Source organism: Oncorhynchus nerka, linkage group LG27 (assembly GCF_034236695.1).
Source record: "Oncorhynchus nerka isolate Pitt River linkage group LG27, Oner_Uvic_2.0, whole genome shotgun sequence".
NCBI classification, from domain to species: Eukaryota; Metazoa; Chordata; class Actinopteri; order Salmoniformes; family Salmonidae; genus Oncorhynchus; species Oncorhynchus nerka.
Genome location: NC_088422.1, coordinates 53794184 through 53808854, shown reverse-complemented (window position 1 = coordinate 53808854; position 14671 = coordinate 53794184). Strand labels below are relative to the sequence as shown.

Below are 14671 nucleotides of genomic sequence, written 5' to 3'. Positions count from 1 at the left end.
GGGAGAAAAATACACAACACGGGAGAGACACAGCACTGCTCGAGATGCTAAATGCTGTTTTCACTGACGTTGAGTTTGCAGACGCACACTTTGCCTTTGCTTTGCATTTGTAACCCTCTGTGTAGACTAGAGTACAATGAGGGCTATTAATCAGTGTGTGTTTTCTGGGCTGCCCTGTCGTATGTGGGTCGTTCAATTCGGTGCCTTTTGAGAAGTGTGACTTGGTCAAAAACAAACATTTGATTTCACCTAATTTTACTGCGTTACAGTTCATATCAGGAAATCAGTCAATTTAAATCAGTTTTAAGATAATTAAAAAAGTAGGGGCGTGGATCAGAAAACCAGTCAGTATCTGGTGTGATCACCATTTGCCTCATCTCCTTCGCATAGAGTTGATCAGGCTATTGATTGTGGCCTGTGGAATGCTGTCCCACTCCTCTTCAATGGCTGTGCAAAGTTGCTGGATATTGGCAGGAACTGGAACACGCTGTCGTACACATCGACCCAGAGCATCCCAAACTGTGCAATAAGTGTCATGTCTGGTGAGCAAGCCATGGAAGAACTGGGACATTTTCAGCTTCCAGGAATTGCGTACAGATCCTTGCATCATGGGGCTGTGCATTATCATGCTGAAACATGAGTTGATGGCGGCAGATGAATGCCACGACAATTGGCCTCAGGATCTCATCACGGTATCTCTGTGCATTCAAATTGCCATCAATAAAATGCAATTGTGTTTGTTGTTCGTAGATATGCATGCCCATATCATAACCCAAATGCCACCATGGGGCACTCTGTTCACAGTGTTGACATCAGCAAACCGCTTGCCTACACAACACCATACACATGGTCTGCAGTTGTGAGGCCGGTTGGACGTACTGACAAATTCTCTCAAACAACGTTGAAGGCAGTTTATGGTAGAGAAATTAATGTATCTGGCAACAGCTCTGGTGGACATTCCTGCAGTCAGCATGCCAATTGCACGCTCCCTCAAAACTTGAGACATCTGTGGTTGATGTTCCCAGCACAAGGTGCACCTGTGTAATGATCATGCTGTTTAATCAGCTTCTTGATATGCCAGACCTGTCAGGTGAATGGATAGTCTTAGCAAAGGAGAAATGGTCACTAACAGAGATGTAAACAAATGTGTGCACAAAATTTGAGCGATATAAGCTTTTTGTGCGTATGGAACATTTCTGGGATCTTTTATTTCAGCTCATGAAACCTGGGACCAACACTTTACATGTTGAATTTGTATTTTTGTTCAATGTAGATAATGTTCAATGTTTCTTTAGGAAAAACAAGGAAGGGTTTTGTAAGCGGTGCGTAACTGGCAGCGGGGAAGTCAGGCGCAGGAGAGCAGAAATGGGTAACAGCCCTTTAATGATGCAAAAACAAACGGCACCCAGAACAGCAACATACAGGTTGAAACAACCCGTCGCCAACCAGTTAGAAATGCACAAAACACTTACAACAAACAATTCCACACACAGACATGGGGGGGAACAGAGGGTTATATACACGTCAAATAATGAGGGAATGTAAACCAGGTGTGTGGGAAAACAAGACAAATATAAAATGAAAGGTGGATCGGCGTTGACTAGAAACCAGGTGATGTCAACCGCCGAACGCCGCTCGAACAAGGAGAGGAACCGACTTCGGCGGAAGTCGTGACAAGTTTCACCATATTAAAATGAGAGTGCAGTTCACGTACATAACAGGGTTGATCTTAAAATGAGGGACAGACGTAAATTTATCACTAATCACATGAAATAAAAAATTATCTTCAGAAATTACTTTTGTCAAAGCAACAAAATAACTATGGCTTTACAATGATGGTGAAATTTGGGGATTAAGTGGGTTAAAATATTTCTTGAAGTTACACATGGTTGACGGAGGGATATGATTAATGATTAATTTTGGCCCTTTTAGCAAACCTTTTTTCATATTAAAAATCAGATGTATTGAATTTTCCATGTGGTCTATATTAAAGGGCACTAATTTAATATAAAAGGCTTTTAAAAAGGCAATATTGGTGCACAATTTATTCAGAAAATATCAAAGGGATGCTTAAGGAACTCACTTCGTGGAATGACCCATATTACACTATGTGGAGGAGATTGGGGCCTAATACGTATCGTAGGGATCAGTGGCTTCGCAAATGTGTCCCAATGTACATTAGAAGTTCATAAAGCATTCAAAAAGCGCCATAAACCCTGCTTAATGCAGGCTGTTATGCATTTCCAACGTATCGTGCATAAATACTGTGTTATGTCAAATCCAATGTCACATGAAGGCCATAAAAAAATATCATGCAGCATTTTGGGATAACGTTATGCATATGTTGTCAATCATTACACCTTCATCTGACATGCGATGATTTTTTTTAGTCCAGGCACACAGAAAAATATGGATAATTATTTATGCTGACAGTACTCCATGTGTTTGTTATCGGCCTAATATAACAAGTTGGAACAACATGACCCGAGACTCGGCAAAGCTGATTAATTTGTATTCCTTCCTTCTATCTTCTCAAAAGGAGTGAAAAACGATTCCACTCCAAAAGATATTTGGATACTGCAAAGGAAACACAAAAAAATATCAACATAAATATCACATCTGTAAACATCACTTGCTGTTGTCCAGCTGGACAGACGAAAAGGAGAAAGAAAAAAAAAATTTAACAGTGAGAATATTTCTCACTTAGAAAGACGGACAATGACTTATTTTTCCCTGGATTTGGGAAGAGGAGCTTGTACTCAGCGGGACACCCTGGAAGAGCTCCAGCATCAAAGTGTCTGGATCAGACGAGTCAAACAGTGTGCTGCTCCACAGGCCAGGGAAATGAATGGACTGTCAGGACTTTTTCAAGTGGACCAAAAAAAAATATGTTGGGGTGCAGTGAAGGGTTCAGTGGCTGCTGCTTGTGATCACAGCACAGGCTCTGTTGATGAGAGGCTGCTCTCCTCACTGCTTCATCGGCCTGTGGGATCTATAAGCACTATAGTAAAGATGACAGGCTGGCTTCTCCATCCAAATACGATTTTTAAAATGTCACTTTTTCACCCTGCTTCTTTCCAAATAACAATAATCTGATGTTGAATGTCACTACATTCTGTTCCCATTGCAATATACAATGAAAAATCCCAATTCCATGATTGCTGTGATGGCAGTGATATGACATTGATCTGGCAATTGTTTTTGCCATTTATTTTTGTATTACTGAAAATGACCAAATGTAAGATTCCACTTTGTATTTCCCATAACCCTTGTCTATTATTAAGTGCTCACCACTTAGTTTAAATTGTGACCCAGTCCAGATTTTAGGAAAACTAGTTTAAAAATGTCAGCTGTTGAATAGAAAAAAAGGAAATAAGTCAATAAAAGTGTAATTTTCTTAATTTCTTAATGTCTATCTACAGTGCACAATCATCTCTTGTCTCAAGATGGATATGATAATTTAGATAAAGCAGCTGGAGGACCTGTCTTGTACTTCTGTAACAAACATCTCCAGTGTAAGTAATACCTTAAAGGGAAAGTTCACCCAAATTAGAAAATCACAATTGGTTTCCTTGCCCTGTAAAAGTTTATTTCTCTGGGCACTGTTTCCACATGTTAACGTTTTAGCATCTGTGGCACTAACCTCATTCAAGTCACTGGACTGATATTAGCATTTTTTTGCGCATCATGTTCAAATGATTGATAAGTGACTTTGTTGAGGTTCACAATTAATTTGACATATTTTCGGATGATTTTGACATGTTGTGCAAAAAAAGCTCATATAAAATGTTAAAATGTTAGTATGTGGAAACAGTGCCAAGGAAACTAGATTGCTTAAAGGGTAAGGAAGCCAATATGTAATTTTGTAATTTGGGTGAACTATCCCTTCAAGTATTCTATCATGCTGTCAAAGCCAGAGATGGTTCACCAGAAAAGCCACAAGGATAAGAATGGAATGGCATAAGGAAGGGGAATCACAGCCGACAAACTAGATGTCAGAGATTCAATGGGGTCAGTGGGGTCTTGAAATCTCATCCATTTTGCTGGTGGCCAGTGACAAGGCTCGAATCCCCTTACTGCCTAGATGCAAACTGAATGAACTGCGACAGGGATAAAGCTGTTTTATACATTTCGAAGAGTAGGACATTGTACATCACTATTATCCATGATTATCCCCGACAAAAATATCTTCCAAAATAAACAATTAAAATGTTTTATTCAGAAATTATTATATTTCTTAGATATGGTCCTTACATCTTATATTTATGTCTCTATGTTTTCACTTCAATGTACTTATTAGTCAACCAGCTTTTCCAATATGAGTAGCTTTTTTTGCCATGAACATGATGAAATGGCCAAATAAATATATATTGTTTTCTCATTGTGTGGCTATTTCAGATTGGTTGGTTGATATATAGTGACTGATATTGGGGGCATGTTAACAGAGCTTTAAGTGAGAGTGAGAGAGCGAGAAGCCTCGTTTATACCTGGTGCTAAAATGCATACTTGTTCCTGATCTTGTCCACATTCTAATTGTGCCTATATTTTCAGATATGCATCTACACATGGTATTAAAATGTGTCTCTTATCTATCCACTGTGTCCACATTGTGACCAAATTTCCTGGTCCCTCACTGTATGCAAATTATTTGACAGATATTCTTTAAAAATATGATGAATTTACACATATCGATGTCATAAGTCAATGATTTTAAAAGTGATCATGATGATGATTTAAATGGTTTCACTGTCCAGATGTTTTATTATTGTCACACACAGGATACTGTAAGTGTAGTGAAATGTTTTTTATTTTTTTATTTTTACAGGGTCAGACATTGCACCCCTGGAGCAAATTAGGGTTAAGTGCCTTGCTCAAGGGCACATCGACAGATTTTTCACTTTGTCGGCTCAGGTATTCGAATGCTCTAAACCATGTGTCAAACTCATTCCACGGAGGGCCAAGTGTCTGTGGGTTTTGCTCCTCCCTTGGACTTAATTGATGAATTAAGCTCACTGATTAGTAAGGAACTACCCTCATCTGGTTGTCTTGGTCTTAATTGAAAGGAAAAACCAAAACCCAGCAGACACTAGGCCCTCTATGGAATGAGTTTGACTCCCTGCTACCCTATGTCTACACTAGTGAAATATCCAGAAACAATGCGTGCCCGACTACCTCCGGAGGTGGGCAGGAAGATCGGATCACAATCAGATCATCGTCTACACCTGTCTACAAATGTGGGCACAATCAGGATGTGGACACAATCAGGACAAAGGACACATGTTAGAACCTGGTATAAATGGGGCTAGAGAGAGGAAGGAAAGGAAGCCACTCAAATATTTGAAACCAAAATTGTATGCCATCCTTTTAAAGATGGAATCCGCAATAAGCGGAAAAGGCGCCACTGTCGGCCTCACGGCCGGTGTTATTATAATTTTTTTACAAAGCAGAGGTGGAGGTTAAACAAATGTCATTACTTATGCTGTTGTTCTATCATGTGCAATGTTGTTTGCAGCAACTTTGTTGTTGTAATATCACAAACTGACATGGCAGTTTCACCATTAAGGATTCCAGCTTTAACTCACATCATCAACTTTAGATGCTGTTAACCTAGAGCAAATCATTTTCATACTTGAACGATACTCTAGGGCAGGGCTCTCCAACCCTGTTCCTGGAGAGTTACCCTTCTGTAGGTTTTTGCTTCAACCCACGTTGTAACTAACCTGATTCAGCTTATCGACGAGTTAACTATTTGAATCAGTGTGCTAGGTTAGGGTTGGAGTGAATCTACAAGACAGTAGCACTCCAGGAACAAGGTTGGAGAGCCCTGCTCTCGGGTAAATCATGTTTATACTTATACAATGCTCTCACATGTACACTGTATACATTTTACAACAACATGTGGAGCTTGGCAGTCCATCACATTCCTAATTCCTGTGTGCGTCATTTTTGAAAGTTGTGTAGATAACAAACGGGTGCTTTAATGAATCATGCTTGTTGTGTATCTGTAGGAAGACTAACTACATAAACCCCCATTGCCTTCCAGATCTATGACCAGGAAGGGACGTTACAGCACTTTATTGATGGCAATGAGCCGAGCAAGTCGAGCTGGATGAGATACATTCGCTGTGCACGGCACTGTGGCGAGCAAAACATGATGGTGGTCCAGTACAGGTAAAGACTGCATGAAATGTGGGTGGGAAAGTACCATGTTACTTCCACCAGGAATTTAATCATTTAGAAATTGTATTAACATTAATATCACTCCATACCATGTAGGCCCAACTGCGAGTACAGCATGCGATCAGCACTATGTATTCAGGCATCAATTATTATTACATTTACATTTACATTTAAGTCATTTAGCAGACGCTCTTATCCAGAGCGACTTACAAATTGGTGCTTTCACCTTATGACATCCAGTGGAACAGCCACTTTACAATAGTGCATCTAGGTCTTTTAAGGGGGGGGTGAGAAGGATTACTTTATCCTATCCTAGGTATTCCTTAAAGAGGTGGGGTTTCAGGTGTCTCCGGAAGGTGGTGATTGACTCCGCTGTCCTGGCGTCGTGAGGGAGTTTGTTCCACCATTGGGGGGCCAGAGCAGCGAACAGTTTTGACTGGGCTGCGCGGGAACTGTACTTCCTCAGTGGTAGGGAGGCGAGCAGGCCAGAGGTGGATGAACGCAGTGCCCTTGTTTGGGTGTAGGGCCTGATCAGAGCCTGGAGGTACTGAGGTGCCGTTCCCCTCACAGCTCCGTAGGCAAGCACCATGGTCTTGTAGCGGATGCGAGCTTCAACTGGAAGCCAGTGGAGAGAGCGGAGGAGCGGGGTGACGTGAGAGAACTTGGGAAGGTTGAACACCAGACGGGCTGCGGCGTTCTGGATGAGTTGTAGGGGTTTAATGGCACAGACAGGGAGCCCAGCCAACAGCGAGTTGCAGTAATCCAGACGGGAGATGACAAGTGCCTGGATTAGGACCTGCGCCGCTTCCTGTGTGAGGCAGGGTCGTACTCTGCGGATGTTGTAGAGCATGAACCTACAGGAACGGGCCACCGCCTTGATGTTAGTTGAGAACGACAGGGTGTTGTCCAGGATCACGCCAAGGTTCTTAGCGCTCTGGGAGGAGGACACAATGGAGTTGTCAACCGTGATGGCGAGATCATGGAACGGGCAGTCCTTCCCCGGGAGGAAGAGCAGCTCCGTCTTGCCGAGGTTCAGCTTGAGGTGATGATCCGTCATCCACACTGATATGTCTGCCAGACATGCAGAGATGCGATTCGCCACCTGGTCGTCAGAAGGGGGAAAGGAGAAGATTAATTGTGTGTCGTCTGCATAGCAATGATAGGAGAGACCATGTGAGGTTATGACAGAGCCAAGTGACTTGGTGTATAGCGAGAATAGGAGAGGGCCTAGAACAGAGCCCTGGGGGACACCGGTGGTGAGGAGACGGATTCTCGCCACGCCACCTGGTAGGAGCGACCTGTCAGGTAGGACGCAATCCAAGCGTGGGCCGCGCCGGAGATGCCCAACTCGGAGAGGGTGGAGAGGAGGATCTGATGGTTCACAGTATCGAAGGCAGCCGATAGGTCTAGAAGGATGAGAGCAGAGGAGAGAGAGTTAGCTTTAGCAGTGCGGAGCGCCTCCGTGATACAGAGAAGAGCAGTCTCAGTTGAATGACTAGTCTTGAAGCCTGACTGATTTGGATCAAGAAGGTCATTCTGAGAGAGATAGCGGGAGAGCTGGCCAAGGACGGCACGTTCAAGAGTTTTGGAGAGAAAAGAAAGAAGGGATACTGGTCTGTAGTTGTTGACATCGGAGGGATCGAGTGTAGGTTTTTTCAGAAGGGGTGCAACTCTCGCTCTCTTGAAGACGGGAGGGACGTAGCCAGCGGTCAGGGATGAGTTGATGAGCGAGGTGAGGTAAGGGAGAAGGTCACCGGAGATGGTCTGGAGAAGAGAGGAGGGGATAGGGTCAAGCGGGCAGGTTGTTGGGGCGGCCGGCCGTCACAAGACGCGAGATGTCATCTGGAGAGAGGGGAGAAAGAGGTCAGAGCACAGGGTAGGGCAGTGTGAGCAGAACCAGCGGTGTCGTTTGACTTAGCAAACGAGGATCGGATGTCGTCGACCTTCTTTTTCAAAATGGTTGACGAAGTCATCTGCAGAGAGGGAGGAGGGGGAGGGGGAGGAGGATTCAAGAGGGAGGAGAAGGTGGCAAAGAGCTTCCTAGGGTTAGAGGCAGATGCTTGGAATTTAGAGTGGTAGAAAGTGGCTTTAGCAGCAGAGACAGAGGAGGAAAATGTAGAGAGGAGGGAGTGAAAGGATGCCAGGTCCGCAGGGAGGCGAAGTTTTCCTCCATTTCCGCTCGGCTGCCCGGAGCCCTGTTCTGTGAGCTCGCAATGAGTCGTCGAGCCACGGAGCGGGAGGGGAGGACCGAGCCGGCCTGGAGGATAGGGGACATAGAGAGTCAAAGGATGCAGAAAGGGAGGAGAGGAGGGTTGAGGAGGCAGAATCAGGAGATAGGTTGGAGAAGGTTTGAGCAGAGGGAAGAGATGATAGGATGGAAGAGGAGAGAGTAGCGGGGGAGAGAGAGCGAAGGTTGGGACGGCGCGATACCATCCGAGTAGGGGCAGTGTGGGAAGTGTTGGATGAGAGCGAGAGGGAAAAGGATACAAGGTAGTGGTCGGAGACATGGAGGGAGTTGCAATGAGGTTAGTGGAGGAACAGCATCTAGTAAAGATGAGGTCGAGCGTATTGCCTGCCTTGTGAGTAGGGGGGGAAGGTGAGAGGGTGAGGTCAAAAGAGGAGAGGAGTGGAAAGGAGGAGGCAGAGAGGAATGAGTCAAAGGTAGACGTGGGGAGGTTAAAGTCGCCCAGAACTGTGAGAGGTGAGCCGTCCTCAGGAAAGGAGCTTATCAAGGCATCAAGCTCATTGATGAACTCTCCGAGGGAACCTGGAGGGCGATAGGATGTTAAGCTTGAAAGGGCTGGTAACTGTGACAGCATGGAATTCAAAGGAGGCGATAGACAGATGGGTAAGGGGAGAAAGAGAGAATGACCACTTGGGAGAGATGAGGATCCCGGTGCCACCACCCTGCTGACCAGAAGCTCTCGGGGTGTGCGAGAGCACGTGGGCGGACGAAGAGAGAGCAGTAGGAGTAGCGGTGTTGTCTGTGGTGATCCATGTTTCCGTCAGAGCCAAGAAGTCGAGGGACTGGAGGGAGGCATAGGCTGAGATGAACTCTGCCTTGTTGGCCGCAGATCGGCAGTTCCAGAGGCTACCGGAGACCTAACCTTTTGCCCTAACAAAAAAATGTATCAACCCCTACAACAGCACCACTGTTGGCCAGTCTCAATGTCAACAGTGAAGAGGTGACTCTGGGATGCTGGCCTTCTAGGCAGAGTTGCAAAGAAAAAAGCCATATCTCAGACTGGCCGATAAAAAGAAAAGATTAAGGATGGGCAAAAGAACACAGACACTCGACAGCCTAGAAGGCCAGCATCCCGGAGTTGCCTCTTCACTGTTGACGTTGAGACTGGTGTTTTGCGGGTACTATTTAATGAAGCTGCCAGTTGAGGACTGTGAGGCGTCTGTTTCTCAAACTAGACACTCTAATGTACTTGTCCTCTTGCTCAGTTGTGCACCTCCCACTCCTCTTTCTATTCTGGTTAGAGACAGTTTGCGCTGTTCTGTGAAGGGAGTAGTACACAGCGTTGTACCAGATCTTCAGTTTCTTGGCAATTTCTCGCATGGAATAGCCTTAATTTCTCAGAACAAGAATAGACTGACGAGTTTCAGAAGAAAGTCCTTTGTTTCTGGCCTCTTAAGGATCCACCCCCTTTTTTCCAGTTTTAGCCTAAAATGACACCCACATCTAACTGCCTGTAGTTCATGCCCTGAAGCAAGGATATGCATATTCTTGGTACCATTTGAAAGGAAACACTTTGATATTTGTGGAAATGTGAAAGGAATGTAGCAGAATATAACACAATATATCTGGTAAAAGATAATACAAAGATAAAAACCAACCATTCTTCTGTATTTTTTTTGTACCATCATCTTTGAAATGCAAGAGAAAGGCCATAATGTGTTATTCCAGGCTAGATGTAATTTAGATTTTGGCCACGAGATGGAAGCAGTGTATGTGCAAAGTTTTAGACTGATCCAATGAACAATTTACATTTCTGCTAAAAATGTTGTAACAAGACTGCCCAAATGTGCCTCATTTGTTTATTAATAACTTTTCATGTTCAAAATTGTGCACTTTCCTCAAACAATAGCATGGTATTCTTTCACTGTAAAAGCTACTGTAATTGGACAGTGCAGTTAGCTTAAATTCTTGTTAATCTTTCTGCCAATATCAGATATGTCTATGTCCTGGTAAATGTTCTTGTTTACTTACAACCTCATGCTGATCACATTAGCCTACGTTAGCTCAACCGTCCCATGGGAGGGACACCGATCCCAGCACAACAGTTTTCAGCTGTGCTAACATAATTGCAAAAGGGTTTTCTAATGATCAATTAGCCTTTTAAAATGATAAACTTGGATTGCTAACACAAAGTGCCATTGGAACACAGGAGTGATGGTTGCTGATAAATCCGCCTCTGCCTATGTAGATATTGCGTAAACAAATCTGCCGTTTCCAGCTACAATAGTCATTTACAACATTAACAATGTCTACACTGTATTTCTGATCAATTTGATGTTATTTTAATGGACAAAAAATGTGCTTTTCTTTCAAAAACAAGGACATTTCTAAGTGACCCCAAACTTTTGAACGGTAGTGTATATATACAAAGTAGTCCAAGACTTTGAAGCGGAATAATTTAATACTGATGATCTATGGACTAGATCCAATAGTTTTGCTGTCTTGACCCATGATTGTACCAAACTAGGCCCATATCCATAAAGCTTTTCAGAGTAGGATTGCTGATCTAGGATAAGTTTTGCCTATTAGATCATAATAAATAGGATTCCATGGACAGAGGGAACCTGCTTTGTGAATACAGGCCCTGGTCCATTATTATGAGAGAGCTATGATTAGTGAAAACCTTTGAGACTTAGTTCCACATCATCATATACATGTACTCCTAATGCAGACACTCCTGTTTCCCTCCTCTGAGCCGTGTGGGGATGTCCTCCACAGGCAGTCAGCTGGTTTGAATTCCTTATGTTATGATTTGCAATATCTAAATGGAATTCTCTTCAAAGCAGCTCGTGATTGATTGACCCTGGGATGGCTGTTTTGTTTTTGCTCTGACAATAATGTCCATTGGCATGTGCTTCACTTTGCCTGCACTGGGACGTCCCGCCGTTGTCTTTATGAGTCATCCAACCACAATACTAAATACATGTCAGCAAGGGAAATATTATCCAAAACTGAAAAAATGCCTTTGATGTGCTCCACTGAGCTGAGATTTGCACAAGTTTTGAAAGTGACAGCAGGCTTGTAAGAAATGGTTTACATTTACACTCTTTCACCCGCCTCAAAGTGTGCAAGACCACCTATCGCTTAGAAAACAGCCCTCTGTCAGCAGCCAACTGAGTCATTTAGTCCCAGTACATTTATTTGTGTGCTCCAGTGTTTATGTTAAGTGAGGCCAAACTGAGAGACGGAACATTACAAGGGTATAAAATACATGGAATACTTGTGCTTTTCTCAGGTTATAAGATGTATTTGATTTATGGGCTTGTCTTTGCTTCATATTTATGTTGTGGTGGAAGGAATTAATACAAACTCACAGGCTTCAGCAGCTAGGCAGAGACCAAAGAAGCATTTCTGTCAAATGTTTATAGTTTTTTTTTAACATAATTATTTGAAATATATGGATATGTTATTTGCTAGTGAAGCAAAATCCTGGAATGTCAGGATTTAGTGACAAAGTAATGCATATCCCACTGCCATGGAAATGTACAGTATAATGCCTATTCATTTCGAAACTGATTCATTAAATAAGCATTGCATCACAGCTGCCATGTTTCTTCTTGTAAAACCTCAGCCTGTCACATGCAGAGTTTTTCAACTCGCCAAAGAGGAAATTGGATGTGATGCTTGGACGTGATTATATATTCTGTCAGACACAAAGCAAAAGGCATACATACTGAGGGCCTCTAATGCTTTTGTTTGTATTTACTGTCGTACATCGTTTGTACATGAAATTGTGTTGTGAGCAGTTCACACATACACACTGGGCGCACCACATTTCAACATCAAAATTTGGGTAATATTTGGTTGAGACGTTGATCAATGAGATTTCAACCTTTATTCACCCACTCAAAAATACAGAAGTTTGTTGAATTCTCAAAGTGTTTATCTCTATGCTTTCAAACATCTAAAAGCACAAATTCTAATGGAGAAACAATGTCAGATTTTTGGTTTAGGGCTCAATTCAATCTGTATAGCCAAAGTTCAGCGCTATAGCTCGCTTGAAATGTAAAGGTAATTTTTCAATTGAACAGACATATGCAGTGTTTACTGTGAATTAAGTACCTGTGAATGCAGGAACACATTTTTGATGAAGTCCTATTCTTTAACTTAAATTTCTGGTTAAGATGGAGACGTAAATCCAACATATTAATTATTAACTTGAAGATTTACATTTGAAATCAATTTTTTTTGTTGAACCCTGGGTTGAATTGAAACAATAGCTGTTGATTTCGCAAATGCTATATTGGCCTATTAGATCATGACTTTTAAAGTATGGTTACATTTCATTTGCTCTATTGAACCTCCTTTGGAATGACCTTGATAGCAACAGTGAATCTATTTAGTTATTCATTCTCATGATAGCACATTGGTAGTCGTCAGTGACAAATATCAAAACGAAGCAGTCCTGGGCTTGGTTAATACCATGGATGGATTAGTTGTAGATAGATCATGTCTCCAGTAGGAGGTGCTGCCCAGCCTATTGTTTTTTTACTGATAGTGCCTATAATGTAGAAAATCTGATATTGTTTCAAAGGTACATATTCAACATATTTTATACAAGCTTGATCTATGTTGAAAATTGGTTACCATGATGACATAATTCTGTGGTTGAAACGTCACCCTCAAAACAACTTTTTTTCAAATCCAATGTATTTTCCATGTCAATTCCATGTCACAATACGTTGACAAATTACATTGAAACAACCAGTTTGTGCCAAGTGGGTCGATGAATTGACAGCATTGTTTTCTCTACTGCACAGATCATGTATATTCTACCGGGCATGTATGGACATTCCAAGAGGAACAGAACTCCTTGTCTGGTACAATGACAGCTACACCTCCTTCTTTGGCATCCCTCTACAGTGCATTGCACAGGATGAAAACTGTAAGCATCTCTTTCTCCTTTCTCATCTCTTCTAGTCACCTCTCTCTCCTGTTTTTCTATATTCAACTAATTGGATTCATTCTTCTGTCCCAAATAACATATATAGGAAATAAGACAAAAACATACATACAGTATACAGTACATTACTCTGTGCTGGGCCATTGGGTTGGTGTGCAATTGTTGTTGTTGTCCCTATTTCATCTGAACATTCAAACAGGATATGATCCACATACAGCCATCAGCATGTACTGATTTTAAACAATTTAAAAAATATATACAAATATAGTATGACTCCTATAAAGATATCTAGTATTTCCATGTAAGAATACTAGAATGATATAGTACACAACTTTGTCATGAATAGGACTAATGACAGACATAAAGAATCTGGTGCCTAGCATAACCCAACAAAGCATATTTGCAAAAGGACTACTGTCCAAAAAGTAGTAGGTTAATGAAAATGCCATTATTTACTTTGGATTTCAGTGTGTAATTTTATTAAAGACAAAAAGCATTTGACTGGGCATAGCTGTGCCAAGCCACAAAAACTGATGCAAATAGTGGACCCTTAAATTTACTTAAGCCTGATTTATATGGCTGAACCAAACAAACCTTGCCAGTGCAAACAGGATGAAAAAATATTTTGTCATATTGTGGCGAATTAAACCAATGACTCAATGTTGATTTTCAACGGACAGTACCCGTTAGTTACGTATCACAATTTTCTATTTTCTAAGCTGTTCTCTCATAGAAGAGACAATCGGTTAGGTTTATTGAAACAATAGTATTTATCTCCCCCAGACATTTTTGAGGGATTGTCTGTTAACAGTCTTTGTAGGAGCATTTGGGAAAATGAATGACTATTTTCTGTCTTAACCAGCATTTTGCCCCATACTGCTCTGTCTGGTTTCTTTGGAACTCACTGGCCACTGGAGGTCTTGGACAACCGACAGGGCCTGACAGTTCACTGTTTACATGTTCAACATTTTATTACTTCAGTCTAGTTGGAGTCCTGTTTAGACAAGTGCCTTTTCATATAAACTGTTTTAAAAGTGTATAGTATAATTTGATAGATGCAGTATTGCAGCCTTACAACGTGGCAAACAATGGAGAGGTCGAGAAGGGAGAGTGCTGTGAACTCCTTGCAAATCAGCATACCCTGCATGAATCAATATGTCTTAGTATAGCTCTCTTAAAGGAGAATCTACCCATTAGACACTGAAGCCTGGTTACACAGAAATAGACCTCTTCCCCTAATACAACCCACATGAAGGAATAGTGTGTGCATGTGATAGCAAATGAAAGCTGCTGGATTGGTGAGGTTCAGTACTATGAATTTGCCCTTTAACTAGTCAATGCTC

General features: G+C 42.1%; 1 protein-coding gene across 2 annotated transcripts in view; it reads left to right on the top strand.

Annotated features, from left to right (window-relative positions):
* Positions 1 to 14671, top strand: part of prdm6 (PR domain containing 6) — a 57197-nt gene that overhangs the window by 25233 nt on the left and 17293 nt on the right. For both annotated transcript variants that reach the window (XM_029638655.2, XM_029638656.1), the window contains exons 4-5: positions 6044 to 6171; positions 13186 to 13310. In XM_029638655.2, coding sequence (XP_029494515.1) covers positions 6044 to 6171; positions 13186 to 13310 — 253 coding nt within the window. The remainder of the gene's footprint in view (positions 1 to 6043; positions 6172 to 13185; positions 13311 to 14671) is intronic.